We start from the raw sequence: 18,761 nt of genomic DNA, 5'->3' as shown, positions 1-18,761 counted from the left end.
TTCCTACCCAAGAAAGCATAACAGAATATATTTATATAAAAATAATAAATTATTGGATGCAATTTCACTTACTATTGGTCACAGCCCTTGGGAGGCATCCCATAACCTAGTGAGACTCATTGTCATAGTCCCACGAGTGATGATAATTGCTCAGATTCATTTTTCACCTTGTCTCAAGGGTTACCATGTAGAAGCATTATTATCAACCTGTCACTTTCAAATTCTGTATATTTGATGGACCCTTTTGCATAGAGTGATGTTTAAACACCTTTGTAAAGGAAGTTTCTTTGCTTTACTCCCAAAGGTCCCTCTACCTCGAATGTCCTTCTACTCCCCTCTCCATATTCACCCTTCAAGCCATTCAGAATTAAGCCCTTTCTTCTATACTTATGGAAGAATAGAATCTCAGAGTTGGAAGAGACCTACATCTGGTTCAATCGTGCATCTATTATGTAAATTCTAACGACAGCTCTAGCTTCTCCTCTAAACCCACCAATGACAGAAACTACCTAAATCTAGATATATCACACTTTTGAAGTTCTTTAAATGATCAAATAAACATTTCTTGAATCTCCACCTAGTTCCCAGTTATATTCCCAAATTCCACAAAATAAATTAATAATTACATATGACAACTCTTATTAAAACAACATCATAAACTCACTAACTGATGGGTCTAGATGTGGCAGCAAAGTCAGGGGGCAACTTGGAGGTATTTAAGAACCCACTCCATATTTCTGTCAGTTCCTGTCCTCCTCAAATCATTACAGATAAACATATAATTTAATAAAAACAGTGGCTTTGGTATGATATATAGCTTAAGACAAAGTCAGTAGTCCTCTTTTCCCTAATATATAGTCACACCTATATCTGTCCTATTAGAAATGTTTACATGTCTTCTCCTGGCTTTGAATGGGTCTTAGAGGACATTTATTCTGCCATTTTTTTTTTTTAATTCATGAAGAAACTGAAGGGTAGAAATGGAGGTATTTGCCTAAAGCAAATGGAAAGCAAAGCCACCACTAGAAACCCTGTACTAATTTGTGTCCCATTGCAAAAGTTCTCTGTCCGTCGTACTTTTGTCTTCTATTGCATAACTTTTCTCAGTCTCTTCTATGTTATTAATTTCTCTACCTTTCAGTCACCTCTCCTAGAGGTCACTCTTGAAGCCAGGGATCTTGCCATATTTATCTTTCTATTCAACCACAATAATAAAAAAGCAGACCCGTCACAGATTTTAACTTAATTGAACACTCTTAAATAAAATGAATACATTTCCAATGGAGAAGCTATCAGAAGTGCTTATAAATACAAACTATTCCTTTTAAAATCTACCCTGATCCTCATTACTATTTCACTTTGAATGAGCTAAGTGTTATGTTTTAAAATTATAGAAGGACACTTACTTGGATATCTCTGCAACCATTCTGTAAGAATTATGCAAAGCCAAACAGTGAATGAAATGTCTTTCTAACCGCTATATACATATATTAAAATGATGTACTTCGTTGCGTTGAATACTTCATTTATTTAGCAAAAAGTCAATTCATACTGTGGACCTAGAAGAGTCTGATTTACCCCAATCCAGATACCTTAAACATAAACATTCAAGTCTAGAATGTCCTTTGGAGTATCTTCTGGCTGTCCTCAGCAATCAGATTGATTGTCACTGCTGACTGAAGGAATGTGCCTGAAAGATCTCTCTCTCTCACTCTCTCGCTCTCTCTTCTTTTCTTCTTCCTTCCCTCCTTCCAATGGATTGGGGACTTTGCAAATCCCGTTTCTTTCTTTCTTTATTATGTGTCACAGATGCACGCATAGATACAGTTCTTAGGTTTTTTAGTTCTTTTCTTGGTCTTTTTTTACCGTAATTCACAGCTGGCTGTATCAGAGTTGTTCTGTGTATCGATTCATTCATACCTGTAAAATATCCAGCATAGTGCCTGGCAAATAGGAGATAATCTCCTTAAGTTATCTCATAGTATGTACTCCTCCTATTTTACTTTGTTCTGAGATCCAGTAGTTACATTAAGAAATGTAGTCTCTGTGTCACAGAAAAAAATAGCATATTTTGAAACGATATCAGAGTATTTCTAAGCCAAAGACATAAATTCCCCGAGGCTTTTAAAGTACCCAGCAGTTCTCTTCCTATCTTAAGAGTTTCCTGCCTGCTTTCTCATATGCCTGTAACAACTTGCGTTTCTTAAATATGAGCATTTATGATAAATATATTTCTTAATTTTTCTGCTTTGCTTTTATTCCAAATTTTAAAGCAGTATTGTTTTGCAGTGTAATTACACATTCAGTCAACCACATCTTTCTTTAAATTGATGATTATCAGTTGGCCTAAAAGGTTGAGTGTCATTAGAACTATTTGACAATAAGCACTAGGTAAATAAATTCATATTCCAAATTGCAGACTTAAGGTACTGCTTTGGAAAAACAAGTTTATGACTTTTGACAGTCTCACCATGACATTCCCATCTTAGACACAGTAGAAAGTAGTTTTATGTGATTAACCTCACGATGAGCTATGGATACCACATACATTAGATTATATTTCATTTTTATTTGCATCTATTATAACCTAACTTTGATAATAATGATGGTACTGATTATGAACGGACAAAAATTTAGAACTCAAAATGACTGAAAGTCTTTGGTTGGAAGCTTCAAACGTTTCTTCCTGGGAAATTTAGATTTCTTGTATTTTATATTCCTTTCTATTTTTGCTTTTCCCATTAAAGTGATCTATTTTTCTCTAAAAAGAAATGTGCAGCCTCTAGGAACACAATCTTTTCTTCATAATGGGCAGCAGGAAATACCATGTTATTTCTAGCAAAAAACAGTAGAGGTGACGCGATGGTTTTGTTTAATACCGCTTTAAAAATGGACATACTGCTTGCCATGAAAGTGCTAGAAAAAAAGAGGACTCCACTGTAACTGCTATCGAAAATTTCAGAGGCAGACAGCCCAGAATAATAGGCTGTGTGTGCTTTGTTTTTCAGTGAGCCCGACAAATCTGTCTCAATTTAACCTTCCTGGGCCCAGCATGATGCGCTCAAACAGCATCCCAGCCCAAGACTCGTCCTTCGATCTCTACGACGACTCCCAGCTTTGTGGGAGTGCCACATCTCTGGAGGAGAGGCCACGGGCCATCAGCCATTCAGGCTCATTCAGGGACAGCATGGAAGAAGGTAGGCATCGGGGGAAATAAAGATGAAGTTACTTTAGTTAACTCAGACATGAAAACTCACAGCACTCACATCACAAGGATTCCCTCAACAAAGTAAATAAGTATAACTCTCACTTGGGAGCCCTGAAGCTTGAAGAAATTTTAGTCTGCATTACCTTCTGTTTCTTTCTGTATTTGGAAATATGCCAGAAATTGTTTCGATTAATACTTGGCTATAGAGCAGTTCAGAGTAAGTCTGGTGTTCTCATACAGAAATCTGTGTAATTTTAGAGACTATTTACCCTGGTGTGCCAAATATCCAAGTGACTGTTTTGTTTGACACCTCAGTTTAAAAACCATAAAAGATACATAAACCAGAAAAAATTCTCTTATGAGACAACCACATGCTTCCGACTTTGATTCTCAGAAACTCCCTCTGGTGTTAGTTTTTATTATCATATTATTTTAGAGTTCATATTGTGCCTGCTTTTTGCTTTATAAGTTACATTTCCTTATCCATTACATTAAGATTCTCACCTGACCTAATAAATGTCTTTGTAGTTGTAAAGTTCTACAGGAATACTTTATAACAAAAACTCTTCGAAAAACTCAGGAGGCTTAATTGATTTTCAAGTGTATGTAATTTTCTAAACTGTATAACCTCAAATGTCAAACTTGATGATAATATTTGAGAGAATTTCTTCTTTGATTTAATGAATGATTTTTAAGTACCCACGAAGGAAAATTGTGGCACACATATTATAGAGCATATCAGCTAAGGATAAAATAAAGGTAAACACAGAAGTTCAAATAGATTAGAATAAAATCAGATGTGTAATCAGCCCTACTATCCTAGTCCTTAGTAAGTCTGTATAAAAAAAGGGGCTCTAGATCTTGAAGCATACCAAGGGTTTAAACCTCTGGTCATCCATTTATCTGTGGTATGAACATGAGCTAGTTTTGTAACTTTATTAGTCCCGATTTCTGTATGTGTAATTTCTAAGGATGAAAACAGAGTCAAGAATAGTTCTGTTCCCTTCTCTTTCTACCTTCCTATTTAAAGTATCTTCTGACTATAATTGAACTGTGAAATTGAGCTGTGAAATCTAAACTAAAATCTGTTACTAAAATTATGAAGGAAACCATACCTCTCCATTAGAATGGGTATAATCAGCTCATCACAGATGATGTTGGAAGAGCTTATTTCCCTGAAAGTTTATGGAGAAAAAAATTGAAAATAGATCTTTGTTGTATAAAAATGAAATTAAATAAAATACATAAAGTTTTTTTAAAGTTTAAACTTTCATGGCAACTTCAGGTGTCCATGATTTTCTGATTATTTATTATGTGGCAGCTTACTCTAGTTTTCAATACGTGCAAAGCTGCTAGAAGGGCTTGCACTTATCAGTTCTTCTCTGTAACGTGGTGGAGGAGGTACTTTAGGGACCTTTCCATGGCTCAACGTGTCGATCTCTAAAAAATGACAGCAGACTTGTTCTCAGATTCTTATGTTCTTTTTATTTCCTTAACCACCTCTTCTTCACTCTTCAGTAAAGGTCTGGTGGTTCTGAGCAGACTTCATTACTTCACCTCTTGTTCTTTTTTGCTTTCTTCAGTTCATGGCTCTTCATTATCACTGGTCTCCAGCACTTCTTCTCTTTATTCTACGGTAAGTGTTGACTGTTAAGAAAATGCTTTTGCCTTTGCCAAGCACACAAATGGTTAAATAGGTTGGCATTTACACAGAAGCCGTGCAATTAAATAAGGGTGTACTTTGAGCTCCAGCATACTGATAAGGTGGCGGGTGCTTTCCCAGCCCTTCTATGGCTCATTTGTATGTGCTTCCACTTGACTTTTATGTACTCATTGTAATCAATGAGTGAATAGAAAACTGAATCTCATAAAACTCGATGGGCTATGACTCGGAATCCCTGAAACCATGTATGATGATCCACCATAATCTTATAATACTGACCACTTTTCCTCGTTCGGTTCCCTGAGCCATGATTGGTAATTGTTCTATGGTATTCTCTCTATTTTCTTTTATAAGTTCATTTTTTGAGAAGATCACACCAAAGGGTAAAAGCCTAAAAGGCCTGGTGATTTTTTAAACTGTATCTTCTGAAAGAGTGTGATTTTAAAAACTTCATTTCTTAAGAGAAAATGCCAGTGTATCAACGTATTTTCCCAATGTGTGAAATTATATTTTGTTTTTGCCAAGATGATTTTTCTGTCCACTTATTAAAATTTCATCATTTTCAAAAAAATAGTCTACAGGCAGTTACATTTTACGAAAAGGTTCTTTCATCCTAGGTTAGAGTGGGGTATATTTTAGTTTATGAATCTCACTGAGTCTTGAGCACTATGAATAATCCCTAATCCTGTATCGAAAGGTTCATGAAAAGTTCAAAGCCTCAGCTGTCACTGAATAATTAAGCATTAAGGACAATACTAATTTTTTCATTCGTTTTCATTAAGTTCAAATGTTACGGCCCTCTTTTTATATTTATTGCTTTAAAGTGTTACTCAAGATCAGACTATCATTGGCAGAGGCAATATTTTTCTTCTCATTTCGCCTTTTAATGATTAACATTGCCAATCGATTCTATGAATAATGAAATCACTGTTAGCGTTTAGATAAATCTGCTGTTTTAGGCAAACAGATAAAGAAGTGAGAAATGTAAAAATGTATCGGAAAAAACAAAAGAAATATGTCGTGTTCCTCCTATTGGGCCAATGCCACTGCTTGACGGGAGAGATATTCTGACTTAAACCCTTGCAATTGAAGTCTCTATATATAACATTAAAAGGTGCGGCATCATTATAGTCATATTTTAACTATATAAAAAACAATATTTGGATAAGAAACTACCTTCATGAAGCCTGAGAAAAACTCAAGAAGAAAAAGAGCATGGGTTGAGGAAAAACAGATGGCTAATTAGTATACAAGAGTCTAATAGACCTTTCTGTGATAATAAAATTATTCTATAGCTGTACTAGATTATACAGTAACCACTAGTCACATGTGGCTATTGAGTATTTGAATTGTGTGTGCTATGACAAAGGAAGTGCATCTTTTATTTTAAGTAATTTGAATTTATGTAGACACGTGCCTTGTGGCTGCTATACTAGATATTACAGGTTTACAGGGAACAAAGGAGGTACATTTAAAAAATTATAGATTGATAGGAGCAGATGTCAAAATAATAAGGATAAATTAGAAAGTATAAATGAGAAGTATTAAGAGTACACTATGAAATAGGCACAGAGATGCAAATAAAGAGACTATACACACATATTTATGTGATGAAATAGACCCTCATGTTAAGTGTGAAAAGAATGGATTAGGTGATCAAATCACATGAGAAGGTGATATTATTAGGAAATTAAGAAATTTAAATAGTTCTATTGGAAATGATGGAAATTATATACTTGAACTGACAACCTGTAGTAAGACAATTAAAATAAATGCATATGTGGAGGAGTAATAAAGAGAAAAATCGCAGGTGATAGAGGAGTCATTTCTGTCTCCAGTCCCCCATTATCATGCACTGATAGTTAATCGGCAAAGAAAAGATACCTGTGAAAGTGCTTTTCAAACTATGAAGTGAAAAATCACTTTATCATTTTTCTTCATGCCTCCTTAAGGACTCAGGATAAAGGATCAGTTGATTTACATTTTTGCCTGACTATCAGGAATTATTGTGTGACATCAGGCAAGTTGCTAAATTTCTTTGGACTGTACCTGCAACATAAAGTTGGCAAACAGCAGCCAAATCTATCCCATCTGTCCCAAGGGATTTCTGCAATAGTTAAGAGAAGATAAGGTTCATTATATACCATAAATCACAAAAAATTATATACTGCATGGGAGCACCTTTTATATCATAGTCTTTGTGATTTGCACCTTTTGAAGTTATGCCATGTGCAAGTAACACAGTTGTGCATGATATCCCTTCAAAAAATAATTAGGGAATTTGCTGGCGATCCAGTGGTTAGGACTCCGCACTTCCACGACCAGGGGCCTGGGTTCAATCCCTGGTTGGGGAACTAAGATCCCGCAAGCCACGCGGTGTGGGGGAAAAAAAAAAAAACTTAAAGTGTTTAGGGAAAAAATATTCTTTTTTTTTTTAAAGGACTATTAGACACTATTTGCTATTATGAGGCAATATACTGCTCTTCCTAACCATGAATATAAAGTCTTTAATTATGCAACTTATAGAATTATATGTTTTGCTTAAAAATATTAAATTAGGGCTTCCCTGGTGGCGCAGTGGTTGGGAGTCCGCCTGCCGATGCAGGGGACACGGGTTCGTGCCCCGGTCTGGGAAGATCCCACATGCTGCGGAGCAGCTGGGCCCGTGAGCCATGGCCGCTGGGACTGCGCGTCCGGAGCCTGTGCTCCGCAACTGGAGAGGCCACAACAGTGAGAGGCCCGCGTACCGCAAAAAAAAAAAAAAAAAAAAAAATTAAACTAACAAAGATGACTTGTTGCAAAGAACATTTACCTGTCAAATTACAATATAATAAATCCAACTGAAAGGATTGTTTCTTCACATATAACTCTTGAATTATACCAATTATAATTTGGTAAAATTTTCCAAAGTACCTTGTTATAAAGCTGAGTAAATCATCTTACAGAATTTTTGAACAGAAAGATCCAGGGAGATTACACACTGGTTGGAAATCACAGACCCAATCTGACCTGCCAAGCTGTTACCTTTGGCAAACTTTGAGTTTGTGTGTTTGTTTTTAAATCTAAGCCAACACTGAAAAAATATGGAGTTTTACCTAAAAATTCAAATTTCTCAGTTCCTTTTGAAAGTAATCCGAATATCTAGCAACACGGAGATGAAATTCCTCCAGGTTTACAGCATCGCCCCTTTTAGATGTTGGCATGTGATCTCAGGCAAGACCCAGCCTCCACCAATTCTCCTCCTGACACTGAAGCTGAGTTTGCACTGTTAGTTATTATTGTGCTGTTGCATTTCTTGCAGGAAAGAAATACTCCTCAGTATCCATATCTTTATGAAAAGTGGGGAAAACAGATAACCTAGGAAGGCTGTGTGATTTTTTTTTTAATACCCAGGGCTCTTTTTATTCTTTGTATGTCTAGTCCTGTTAAACATTTAAAATTTTGATCCTTGCAATAGATGTTTTCTGAGTGGCTGTATATTAAAAATTGTATTGAACCCGTTTTGTACTTGGAATCTAATTTGTATTGATTTAATAAGAGTGAGTGAGGGCTATGTTAGTTCATTGTGGAGCCCTTCAGCATATTTCCTAACACATAGCTAATACTAAAGTAAACTTTTTTTTTTTTTTTTTTTTGCGGTACGCGGGCCTCTCACTGTTGTGGCCTCTCCCGTTGCGGAGCACAGGCTCTGGACGCACAGGCTCAGCGGCCACGGCTCACGGGCCCAGCTGCTCCGCAGCATGTGGGATCTTCCCGGACCGGGGCACGAACCCGTGTCCCCTGCATCGGCAGGCGGACCCTCAACCACTGCGCCATCAGGGAAGCCCTAAAGTAAACATTTTTTGATTAGTAAATTTGAAAGGATGAATGAATGGCCAAGTAATGGCTTACAGAATAAAGAATCATCTAATATATTTTTATTTAGGCTAAGTGTTTTGTATTGTTTACCACCCTTGAGGACATTGGGCCAGCTTCAAAACCATCATTTAAAAATGGCAAGTAATCATATTCCATCATAATGTCATCAATCCATGCCTAACCCACTGAAAGAAATATTAATATTCTGGCTCATTGCTTCAACTTTATGGTAACACCTACCCAGTATTGCTAACCACAGGATATGAAAGAAGGCAAAGATTAAAGAAAAAGTTAGTTCTGAAAAGTCAGCGAAGAGAAAGTCATTCTGTACAGTATATATGGAATTAATATGTGATGGTTATGCATATAACTAGTGTGTGTAACTTATTCGGGGCTTTTTTAATGAAAAAATGTGATGACTGTCTTTCTTGACTATTTTTTTTAAATAGCATACAATGCTGTTTTCAATAGGCAAGTTACTTATTAAGTATCAGTTCTGTATAAGCCTAGCAAGCCTAGAAGCAGGATTTGGACAGAAACTGGCAGTAAATACGCAAAATAACAGGGAAACCAAGTCGTCAAAGTTAGTCATGCCATACGTCTCAAGGCAAACAACCTCCAGCTTTTGATCCATGAAATTTTTATCTTAAAATTCCTTCATTCTGTCTGATTCAAAAATCAAACTTTATATGAAACATTGAAATTATTATAACTTAAAAATATTGAGGGCCTCCCTGGTGGCGCAGTGGTTGAGAGTCCGCCTGCCGATGCAGGGGATACGGGTTCGTGCCCTGGTATGGGAGGATCCCATATGCCGCGGAGCGGCTGGGCCCGTGAGCCATGGCCGCTGAGCCTGCGCATCCGGAGCCTGTGCTCCGCAACGGGAGAGGCCACAACAGTGAGAGGCCCGCATACCGCAAAAAAAAAAAAAAAAAATATTGAATCTTCACTTTAAAAAGTTGAGATATAAAACATTAAAGCTTTATGTCAGAATTTGTTTTTAAAACAGTTTTCTTATAAAGACTATTAGGATTCTACTAGTTAACCACTCTTCATTTAACCACTATATTAATAACTATACATATTTTTTAAGAATAAAGAAAATATAGGATAGAAAAAAATCCAGTTTAAAAGAGATGCTTATGCATAAAAAATATCCTGAGGGTTATTTTACTTTGTTTTAGTTTATGTTTTCTGGAGGAAAAGAAGAGATAAAAAGTGGTTTAGGTACTTCTGTGTCAATCAGTAAATGTCTCAAAAGGAGAGATAGGAGATAGGAGATTGTTTTTCAGCTTTGGATCTGCTCAAGGCAATGAACAGACTTGTAATGTTCAGCAATATTATGCATTCTCCAGCTTTTTCCAGAGCGAGGGAGCTTCCCAAATACAATGGCACACATAATTCATTTTCTGGCATTTTGCAGCCCAATGTAAGGAAGAAAAACAGAGCTAGGAGTTTTCTACAGCTGAGGCCAAAACACCCCTCGAGGTCCTACAGCAGTGCTCATTTCCATTATCTGTGGAGCCGATGTTTGTCAGCCACTTTTATTACCGCCTTACCACTGGGTGTTTTAATGTTTTGCTGACTTGGAGCCCAATAAACTTATTAAATGATCATTAAGAAAAGCAAATAAAATAGAAACTAATCAGCAGATTTTCTGTGGTTGTCAGTACAGGTCAATATTTTTCCTCTAGTCTTATTTGGCATTCTTTGTGATCTATATATCACAGAATAAAATTCCGACTCCTAGGTCTTGGCTAAAAATCTCTGTAATTTCTTGGAGTATAAATTTCCTAAAATCTGTATGAAAAAAGATCTACTCTATTATTTTTTTCTGCACTCATCTTTTTTAAAGTATAATTTTATAACTTTTCTTTTTGTTGCTTATGGTCTGGATCTTAGGGTAACACCATTTTTTAATTCTATCCTTTGCTTTCAAGACATAGTACATATCCATAAATGAAATAACTGATATTTTAAAAATACCATTAGGTTTGTATATAACAAAATATTCATTTGCAGTCCTACAGGTTCCTGTTTTTACTGTTTTAATTTAATAATATCATATATTTTACCATGTTCTTATGTTAGACCAAAGTAACATTTTAAATACACAGTATAATTATTTTATTCTTTCATACTTATAGAATGAATCGACACTAATTATTTATAGTTAAATTCTTTTTCCTTTTTTCTTTTACAGGCTGAAGAAAAGGCTCATTCAGAGGTAAAAACCTTGTAGCATTTTTACATTTGACTGTTTTCGTTTACATTTATGATGAAATGAGTGTTTCGACCACTAGAGGGCTCTGTGATACAACCCATAACTCTCCAACACTGCTAATAGAAGTGACCCAGCTAGTGATAAATGGTCTTGGATATTTCCTCTTAAAAGAAAATGAAACGAAGTTTTTAGAAGCAAACTCTTTTCTCACGTTCTAGCTTGGAGTCTTAACTCAACATCTAATAAGTTGTCTCTAGTAGTACGCACTTACAAATCTTTGGATGAATGAATGAATGTGTGGTCTATTATATTATAGTCTCTTCCCCCACTGCCTGTTGACTAAGTGCATAGGATTAAGGCAAGTATTGAATTTGAGGCACTAGACCTCCACAACACAATTTACCAGTATCCCAGCCCATCTATTGTTTGGTGCCAGGACTTTGCTGCTTTTAATCACTTGATGTATAGTGTAGTATATTGTTCTAATCACGCACATTTCACAAATATTTCATCGCAATCACGTACAAATCAGATTGCAGCCTGGAGAGAACATTATTTTTCTTTCCCTTTGTATAAGAGTTGTCCTGGCCAAGGAGAGCAGGGAGACTTTAATTAGGCCTTTATTCAAGGTGTGCTAATGACTATTTGATTGGCTTTACCATGAGCAAAGAAAAATGCATTGGTAACAGCCTCTGCAAAGGAACTCTTCCCTCTGACGTTTTATTTTATTAGCCTTTTAAAGTAAAATTTGTGCTGTATTTTTAAAAAATTGGAAAAGTGTAAATTATATCAATTTTATCTTTATAATTGCTAGACCAAAGAGTAAATATGGTTTTGAAAAACCTAAACTATTTACATCTCACAGACATGTCAAAATTCTACCATCGACCGCAATACGTTTAGCTACTAAGGCATAGAAATACCACATCTGTTTGCTGTATTAGTAGTTATCCACCTCCCCTTTAATTATTTATGCCCCATAGTAGGTTATGGTTCTTTTTTAATGATTTATATTACTTTAAGGTTTCCTAGATTCTATTTTAAAGGAAATCAGATCATGTAATAGACTATCAATTTTTGAAAGCCTCTTTTAATTTGTATTGTTTTAAGAATAAAATAGATGTTCTCTGCTTTCTGGAACCATTTGCGGTCATCATCATTTGAATGCAGCTCAAATGCTCTTTGGGTCTGGGTGTATCTCTTTTTTTAAAGGACAGAGTCAAATGGAATCACATTTACTAAAATTATGTACATGTCCCCTGTCTCTAATTCCAGTTTAAAGTTTAGTTCTTTTTTAGAGTCTTTTCCGTATTTACCACCATTTCTTTTCCACAAAAATCTAATGGGTAGGAAAAAGAAAAAAAAAAAGACAGTTAATGAGCTGTGTCAAGAATGCTCTTTCAAACTAAGGTAGTGTTTTGAAAGTCTAACTACAACAATAGAAGACTTGTTTTTGAAGAAATGAGAATCATCAGAGTAGAATGTTTGGCACCTAAGTAGCTAAAATCCCTTGAGACCAGAAGTATACTTGTAGACTTAGTCTCAGTTGCTTATAAATATCTTAACCTTACTAATCACTGTTTATATTTCATGGAAACGTGAAACATGCAGATTAAACTGTGGAAAGTGCTTAAATTAAAATTTTAAGTATGATATATACTCTCTCATCTTTTTCTGGTTCACTTTTATTTGAATGTAGACCTAACCAAACAGGAAAACAGTTTAGCATATTTATGTTGGTGGTTTATCTAGCCATTTTTACAGTATTACTAATTTTTCCCCTTTTTTGAAACTATGGATTATCTATGGCAACATTTCTGTCCAGAGCTCATAGTAACTCACTGAATAAAGGGCATTATAACAAAGACTTGGGAAGGCTTCTCTGAGTGTTAGGAATTAAAACTCCAGCCAATAAAATTATTTTCAAATATGGAATCATTAACTGTTGAATTGGAGCCAACTTTCAGTGACTGCAGGATATTCTACAGCTTCTGAGAAGTTGCCAAAGTATAGGAAATAAAAATAAACATACAAAAAATGGATAGAAAAATTAAAAGACCCAGAAAAAATATATATGTATATTTAGTGGGGGGTAGGATGAGCTAATTATAGTATTGGCTTTTTTGGACTGAATTCTTAGTTTTAAGTTAAAATCTACTAGCATATTGATTTGATTTTTTTTAATTACATTCAGCAAATCCATAAACTACGGAGAGAGCTCGTTGCATCACAAGAAAAAGTTGCCACTCTCACATCTCAACTTTCAGCAAATGTAAGTCACTTTTGATTTTTTTGATATATTAAAACAGATGTTTATATAGTAAATGGGATAATTTTAGTAACAGACTCACAAACTTTAAATGTCCAAAATTATACAGACTTTAAGTCACTGAATAGTGGGACTTTCCTGCAGGCTGGGTAATCAAACGTAAATCCACATTGATGAGGAATCACAATGTGGTTAAAATGGCTTTTTGTTTCATGTAAAGTTGGAAACTTTAGTAAAAGCTACAAGTCTTATTTCTTTTCTTATTTCTCATTGTTACCGACGCCCAGCCCCACATACGTAAGACTTTCTTCAGCTCCAAGACAATGAGGGGTTGACAGTGATTAACTGTGGAGTATAAAAAATTCTTGTGCCCTGTCTGCTTCAGCACAATTTATTGGACAATTAGTTAAGCAGCCAGTTAATTCTCTAAATTTGGGTTTCTTAGCTATATTATAAATGAACTACAGTTCTCTCAAAAACCTTGGTAGCCTCCTTATAGCAGTTTAAGCAGCTGAGGATGTCAAAAACCATCAGTTATATTAACATTTCCTGAAGATCTTTCAATGTGCCCTGGAGTATACTCAGAGTAGGAGCAGAAATAAAGGCGAACATGTGGCATTGTGCCTGGTCCTAGGGAGAACAACAGTGTTAGAAGCAGCAGTGAGGGCTGAGGAAGCTCCCGCTATTTTGCCATATGTCCTGACACCTTCACTCAACATCAGTCTGCTCACTTCCACTGGGTGGCTTTGGGCCTGTTCCCTGCCTCACCACTCTGCTCTTCGTGGAGTTCTTCCATCTGCTCAGCAAAGCTTAACACAGCAAGAGTGAGCAAATGTGGGCCCACTGGGTATGATTTAAATAGGAGATATTTTAAGAATAAAAGTTATTGTGCAATATACTGGGTTGGCAAAAAGTTTGTTTGGGTTTTTCCATACCATCAGGAACCCAAACGAATTTTTTGGCCAATCCAGTACCTTCCACAGTATATAAGTAAGTCATTTCACTCACAGTGCATTCATTTTAGCACTGTATTTGGATTGACTTTATCTTTTTAACTTTGGGAGAATCAAATTAATTTGGGATTGGCTATATTTATTTTTTATAGATGTTGTCAGGGGATTCTTAAAATAATAGCAGGTTTTAGAGAGCTGTTTAGACAATACTGGAAGAGAACAGTACTATTTAACCCATATTTTTTGTCTAAGAATAATTCTTAAATAGTTCAGAAGCCACTCTAAATTTTATACTACAGGCTATATGTATAGTAGTATAAAGCACTCCTGTCTAGATTCCTGAATTTGTACCCAGAGGACATGTTGCAGTGTAAAAGCCGGAACACACTGGGTTGTGTTTGTCTGCAATGAGGAAGGCTCAGTGACAGACCCTATGCGCTGGATAGTAAAGATATAAATGTCTTGAATGATTACTCAGAGTTTTGTTTTATTTTGTAAATGTCTCTTGCATGGACTTACATATCAGTTGTTGGATTAATAAATGGCTGCTATACATAATGGAATTTGGGCTTTTACACAATAATGTTTATACTGTCTCCATTTAAAAAGTAATACGGTTGACCCTTGAACAACACAGGTTTGAACTGTGCAGGTCCACTTATGCATGGATATTTAAAAAATCTGCATGTAAGTGGATCCACGCATTTCTAAATATCTGCATATAACTGGACCCGCGTAGTTCAAACCCATGTTGTTTAAGGGTCAACTATACACAATCCATGGTTGATTGAACCCTTGGATGTGGAACATCCAGATGCAGAGGGCCAACTATGGGACTTGAGCATCCATGGATTTTGGTCCTGGAACCAATCTCCCACAGATACCAAGTGACAAATGTACATGTATATTGTATTAAAAAGAAAAACTGAAATTAAAAGAAGTGTTTAATAAAAGATATATATTTGTTTTTCCCTCTGAGATTCCCATTCCCATTCTTGGTTATTGATTTCTTGTGTTTCCTTTCAACATTGTTCTTCTGTATACCCCTGAATACATATATACAGTACACATTTGCAAAGGCTTATACACATACACATACACACACACACACACACACACACATATACACACAGAAGAAACCAAGTTCTAACATAGGAGGACAGTCCTGGGGGACAACTCGATGCCACTGTTTTGAAAGGTACCAAACACTTTACAAAGATGTCAGCCATTGGCTATCTGCCACTTCTCTCAAGTCATACATGCCACACTATTTTCACTGTTGTGTTTTCACGACTATGGACTATGTATTCTCAGCTGGGCATTGATATGATCGTCAAAGCATGAATAGTGTTTCTTATGGTGGGAAAAAAAAAGTACTCTTTTTTTTTTTAAAGTACTCTTTTTATGCATAAAGCACAGATATATAGAGAGTAGATAAACAGGTATCCAGCATATCTGTGACATTAAAATGGCCATGGAGGAAGGGGACAATTAGGAAAAAAATAATCTATAATGTCTCCCTAGGGGGTGATAAAGAAAAAAAAGTAAGAAACATAAAATTAGAAAAATCGGTGCCAAATTGATAAATTTGTTTAAAAAGTGCTAGTCTTGGAAAAACTATCCAAATATCTCCAGCCTTCCCTGTCCACATCTGTGTTATCATTAGTAGTACATTTTGCGCGTGGATGGGAGCTTAATATATATCCTATTTGGTATGTTCTGCTTCTTTTTCTTTTTTTTTTTTTTACTTCATAATGCATTTTAGAAATATTCTCAAATCACCTCAGACCCACACAGAAACCTGTACACAGCAGCTTTATTTTTTAATAGTGCAAAAATTGGAAACAACCAAAATGTCTCTTAATAGGTCCATGGATAAACAAACTCCGATAGATACATCCATACCATGGACTGCCACTCAGCAGTAAAATTATTAATACACACAGCAACTTGGCTGGATCTCGAGTGCATTAAGCTTAGTGAAAAAAAGACCAATTTTAAAAGGTCACATACTATATAATTCCATTTATTCAACATTCTCAAATGACAAAATTATAGAAATGAAGAACAACTTAGTGGTTGCCAGGGTTTAAGGAAGGTGGTCACCTCTCTCCTGAGAGGTGGGTGTAACTACAAAGGGTAGCAATAGGAAGAGCTTTGTGGTGATGAAAGGTGGTTATTTACATGTGTGAATCTTCATATGTGTACCAATAATGAATTTCTGGTTTTGATATTATACTATAATTTTATAAAATGTAACCATTGAGGCAAACTCGATAAAGGGGTACAAGAGTCCTCTCTGTATTCTCTTTGAAACTTCTTTTGAATCTATAATTATTTCAGGTTTAAAAATTAAACACCTAAAGATCTATCACAATTTTTAAAAGTGATGTCTCATTTTTAATTTCTTGGGAATTTAAATCTTATTTCACCATTTAGTGCTTTTTTTATTCGGTGGTGATATGGATTGTTAAAGCTTTTTACCATCAGATAAATGTATTGCTGAAACTGTCAAAAGATAAAAGTCAGAAGATTCAGGTAATGAAGATATGTAGTATCTTCTATTCTTTTACAAAGCAGTTTTTCAAAATTTACTTTAAAACTATGGCAGTAACTAAGAACTTGTGTAAGTGGATGCCTGTATAAATGTTTACAAAATAATTTTAAGGTCAGTCCTATTTTAAACATTTAACAGTATCATTATAATTACTAGGGATGGAGTCTTGTATATTTATGTCCGTTTGTATCTTTAAGGATATAATCTCCTTTACACATTCAGAAATTTGAATTATTTATAAGGTGCAAACCATCTTGAACTCATTCTCTTTAGCACTTAGTTTAAAATGTCACTTTAGATTCAGTGCACCATTATAAGTCATCAAAGGATTTACTTGAGAAAACACTTGGTTTCTCAGTTCTAAGAAATACTGCATTTAAATTTCTTTCAGAGTGTGTTTCACGTCATTGCCTCTGAGTTAACTTCTGTTGATGTATGTAATATATGCATATATTTTAATATACTTGTACAGAAATGAAATTAATTATAAGACTGAAAATTTTTTCTGTAGAGTTTCTTCAATGTAAGTGAAAAAAATTTTTTAATCTTGTACATTTCCTGTTTGGAGGTAAAGATATGCCTTTTATTTATTATTTTATTCAGACCACAAGTAAACTTTTTACTTTTTGGTGAAATGGGATCACTACAATGACCATTGTTGTATAGAAGTGTAATAGCCATGATTTATAAAGACAGATTACAATGTTTGGTTCTGTAGAAAATATCATTAACTGTTATTATTATCGTTTATTTAGTAATCATTTTAAGATCCAGCTATTCAGTTTTACTCAATATATGAATAATTCTATCAGGACTTAATTGGTTTTCCTTAATTTGGGCTTTTGGGTTTTTTTTTTTTCTTTTTGTAATTGATGTGTCACATGTTTGGACCTGGCAGCATGATTATATTTATATGGAGTCCGGACAATAATCTGGGTTTTAATATTTAAATTTGAAACATCTGTTTCTCTGCTTTTTCTCCCCCTTTGTTAAAAGGGGCAGTGGTAACTCAGAAAGTTATTCAGTCAGCTCACCTCTCATTTGCCTGACAGAATATGACCTCCATTCAGTAGAAGGTACGTTGAGCCTTCCCCTCCCCTTGCGAAGTTCTCTGAGCAGAGCTGCAGAAAGCCTGGGAAGCTTCTTTATAGAGCTGTGTCCACTAGGATGTCTGGAGAAAGGAGAGAGGGTATGTTGGCCAGCGCTATTGCCTGGCCTTCTTTGAATCAATACCCCACCAACAAACAGGAAGAGAACGGGAGCCACACAGTCCAAGGCCCCCGGGAATGTATAGTCACATCAGACAGTCAGCCAGGTGCCCCCTGGCCTCTCACCCATACCTTCATGCTGCCAAGCCAGGTGGGATGCATTTAATGTATTTCTTACAAATCTCAGCCCTTAGGTAATCTGGAAACGGGCACTAAGGCTAGTTATTGCTACCACTTTTCAAAGATATCGCTGAATGAATGTGTAACCAAAAAAAGGTTTTTTTTTGTTTTTTGTGTGTTTTGTTTTTTTGCCTTTCAGTGCATAAGTCTTTTAACCACAAATCTCTCAGGTGTTATTTTCCTTGGGATTGTGTCCTATATCTTTGCTCTATTTAATATTTTTATATAATCCGGCAGTTACTTTTGTTTTTCTGCATCTCCTTTAAGGGAAAACTATTTTGCACATAATTAACAATAACAGACACTGAAGAGACAATTTTATACAGTAAAAGAAATGTGAAATCTTATTTATGATAGTTTCAGAGTCATTTTCAGTTCATCTAACTATTGATTTTCAAATGTAAAGTCATCTATTTCTGTCTATCTATCTAATCTGTCTATCTATCCCCATATACATCTATGTAAAGAGTATTTTTTATTTGGTTGATGGGCTGTCACTGAATTCTGAGTGAACAAATGCAATGCAGGCATTTTTCATAATGATATTCCATCTTATTTTTTAGTACCACAGTTCCTTACATGTCTATTCAGATTATGTTATGTGATTCCAAAACTAAAGACAATATGTATTAAAAATATTT

At 35.3% G+C, this 18,761-nt stretch overlaps 1 protein-coding gene across 5 annotated transcripts in view; it reads left to right on the top strand.

The window, feature by feature from the left end:
* NAV3 (neuron navigator 3) overlaps nucleotides 1-18,761 on the top strand; it is a 599,001-nt gene that overhangs the window by 521,195 nt on the left and 59,045 nt on the right. For all 5 annotated transcript variants that reach the window (XM_081248291.1, XM_081248290.1, XM_081248289.1 and 2 more), the window contains 4 exons: nucleotides 3,009-3,197; nucleotides 4,792-4,844; nucleotides 10,933-10,956; nucleotides 13,148-13,225. In XM_081248291.1, the coding sequence (XP_081104417.1) occupies nucleotides 3,009-3,197; nucleotides 4,792-4,844; nucleotides 10,933-10,956; nucleotides 13,148-13,225 (344 nt within the window). The remainder of the gene's footprint in view (nucleotides 1-3,008; nucleotides 3,198-4,791; nucleotides 4,845-10,932; nucleotides 10,957-13,147; nucleotides 13,226-18,761) is intronic.

This window comes from Mesoplodon bidens, assembly GCF_964165515.1.
Source record: "Mesoplodon bidens genome assembly, chromosome: 11".
NCBI classification, from domain to species: domain Eukaryota; kingdom Metazoa; phylum Chordata; class Mammalia; order Artiodactyla; family Ziphiidae; genus Mesoplodon; species Mesoplodon bidens.
The sequence above is the reverse complement of the archived record's forward strand: the minus strand, read 5'-3'. Positions and strand labels throughout refer to the sequence as shown.